This window comes from Corapipo altera, unplaced genomic scaffold (genome assembly GCF_003945725.1).
Source record: "Corapipo altera isolate COAL_440 unplaced genomic scaffold, ASM394572v1 56181, whole genome shotgun sequence".
NCBI lineage: Eukaryota > Metazoa > Chordata > Aves > Passeriformes > Pipridae > Corapipo > Corapipo altera.
This window is the reverse complement of record NW_020888652.1, coordinates 1-2,698: the sequence shown is the minus strand read 5'-3', so window position 1 is coordinate 2,698 and position 2,698 is coordinate 1. Positions and strand designations below refer to the sequence as shown.

Sequence of the window (2,698 nt, the reverse complement as noted above, 5' to 3'; positions counted from 1 at the left end):
GTGGCCCTTGCAGCCCTGGGGCCTCATGGCCTCCTTGTCCCTGCTCAGCAGCCTGGCAGGTGCCACCCCATGGTCCTGCCCTTGGCATTGCACATCCCACATCCCAGTGCCCCAGGAAGAGCCCTGAGGAATGAGGCAGGGACAGGATCTGCCTTGCCAGGGGCTGGGGGTCAGGCCTTGGCCCTTTGGATTAAGGAAACAAGTCAAGGTTTATTCAGCATCAGAGCCACCTTTCCCTTGCTTGTCCTTCCTTGTCATCACTGTCTGCAGTTTTCTGCTCTAACTGGAACCTGGGGACATGTTCTCAGCTGTGTCCCTCAGTGAGACTCATTAGCACTAAAGGAAATTTTAGTGTTTGAATCTCACTTTGACTTCTTGAAAAGTTGTTTGAACTTCCTCTCAGGGACTGAGTCTCATGTAAGCAACACCAAACCCCCCCGAGGGTCATGAAATGCCTGGGGCTGTTGCTGTCCTGCTGAGCTGGGCCGGGCTCCTGGCACACAGGGAGCTCCTGGCAAGCAAGAAGAGCTTCAAAGAGACAGCTCTGCTGGTGAGCAGCTCCTCTGCACAGCCCAGCAGGGCTGAGGGCACTGCCTGCAGCACCAAGGGCAGGGGAGTGAGACAGAGAGAAGTTAAAGGCTGTAAGATGCAGAATGATGCTGAGACCTCACTGGGGGAGAACTTCTAACAGATCTTGGCACAGGAAATCTGTTCATGCAGGGCAATGGGACTGCAGCTTCTGGAGGCATCTGGTAAAGCTGGCACTGCCCATCAACTACAGATTCTGCAAGTGCAACTCTGAGACTATCTGGAGTGTAGAGGAGGAGGAGGACATGCTCAGAGCTTCATCTCCCTCTCAGAATATTTCCAAGACAAAGATTTTTATAAGTTTAAAGAAATTTCCTGAGATTGTGTTTTCAGTTTTCTACTCTTGAGGAATGGGAGGAGTAAATCATTAAGAAAGTATTAATTTTGACAGGTCCCCGAGACATCTGAACTGTGAGTGCTCAGTAGGTCTATCTGAGTTTCCTAATGTGCTTTCAGCCACTGCTCTACCTGTGGGCAGCACCAGCATCACCTCTGCTAGACTCATCAGGACTAGTCTCAGCTGTCCTTTTTGCACCTGCAATCGGAATATGACCCCTACCAGTGCAACCTGTTTTGTTGGGGAAGGAGCTGAGTCTGCTTAAATCAAATGCCATCATAAGGACACTTGACTGTCTCCCTGAGGTTTCCTTCCAAGTTGTGAATTTCCCTCCAGGTTGGAAACCTGTCCCTTAACATCTCCTTGTTTTGTGAAACCCCTGTACAGAAGCACAGTGATGCTATGACAGTGAAAATGCTGTTGAGCAGGGACCCAGCACTGGAGCTGAAGGAAGATCTCCTAGAAATCAAAAGGCTGTCTGTGTGTGACATGGGGAGTGTCTGTAGAATACAGCTTTGACTTTGTTTAGATAAGTCCACGCTAACTGGCCTCCTACTGTCTTCTTCTCCTGTGTTGGAAACAAAAACCCAGAGGCAGAAAATGTCCAACAGCAGCTCCATGCCCCAGTTCCTCCTCCTGGCATTCGCAGACAGGCGGGAGCTGCAGCTCCTGCACTTCTGGCTCTTCCTGGCCATCTCCCTGGCTGCCCTCCTGGCCAACGGCCTCATCCTCAGCGCCGTAGCCTGCGACCACCACCTGCACACCCCCATGGGCTTCTTCCTGCTCAACCTCTCCCTCACAGACCTGGGCTGCATCTGCACCACTGTCCCCAAAGCCATGCACAATTCCCTCCAGAACACCACAACCATCTCCTACACAGGATGTGCTGCACAGGTCTTTTTCTTTTATTTCTTCATGTCAGCAGAGTTTTCCCTCCTCACCATCATGTGCTACGACCGCTACGTTGCCATCTGCAAACCCCTGCACTATGGGACCCTCCTGGGCAGCAGAGCTTGTGCCCACATGGCAGCAGCTGCCTGGGCCACTGGGTTTCTCCATACTCTACTGCACACAGCCAATACATTTTCCCTGCCCCTGTGCCAGGGCAATGCCCTGGGCCAGTTCTTCTGTGAAATCCCTGCCATCCACAAGCTCTCCTGCTCACACTCAGGCTACCTCAGGGAAATATGGCTCATTGTAGTTAGTGTCTGTTTAGTGTTCTGTTGTTTCATTTTCATTGTTTTCTCCTATGTGCAGATCTTCAAGGCTGTGCTGAGGATCTCCTCTCAGCAGGGAAGGCACAAAGCCTTTTCCACGTGCCTCCCTCACCTGGCTGTGGTCTCCCTGTTTGTCACCACTGCCACATTTTCCGACCTGAAGCCCCCCTCCATCTCCTCCCCATCCCTGGACCTTGTGGTGGCAGTTCTGTACTCAGTATTACCTCCATCACTGAACCCCCTCATCTACAGCCTGAGGAACCAGGAGCTCAAGGATGCCCTGAGAAAAATGATGACCAGATGCTTTTGAATAGCAACAACCTGCCTCTTTTCTTCTGCACAACACTCATTGTGTAACACTTTACTGGCCCTGCCTGCTTTCTAAAGCTTTTGAGAGTGGTTGTGGGGGCTGTTTCCTACATTTTTTCCTCTTTTAATGTTGTTAACACAGAAATTTATTCTCCATCTCATACCTAATTCACTCTCTAACTCTTTGTTTTGACCCACAGTTGTGTAAATGAGGGATCATTCCCTGTGTGCATTTAAGTAAAGTAAA

At 50.7% G+C, this 2,698-nt stretch overlaps 1 protein-coding gene across 1 annotated transcript; it reads left to right on the top strand.

Moving 5' to 3' along the window:
* The first annotated feature begins 1,525 nt into the window (after positions 1 to 1,525).
* LOC113942027 (olfactory receptor 14J1-like) lies at positions 1,526 to 2,452 on the top strand. Its single transcript, XM_027633166.1, has one exon. The coding sequence runs from the start codon at positions 1,526 to 1,528 to the stop codon at positions 2,450 to 2,452; it is 927 nt and encodes a 308-aa protein (XP_027488967.1).
* The last annotated feature ends 246 nt before the right edge of the window (positions 2,453 to 2,698 follow it).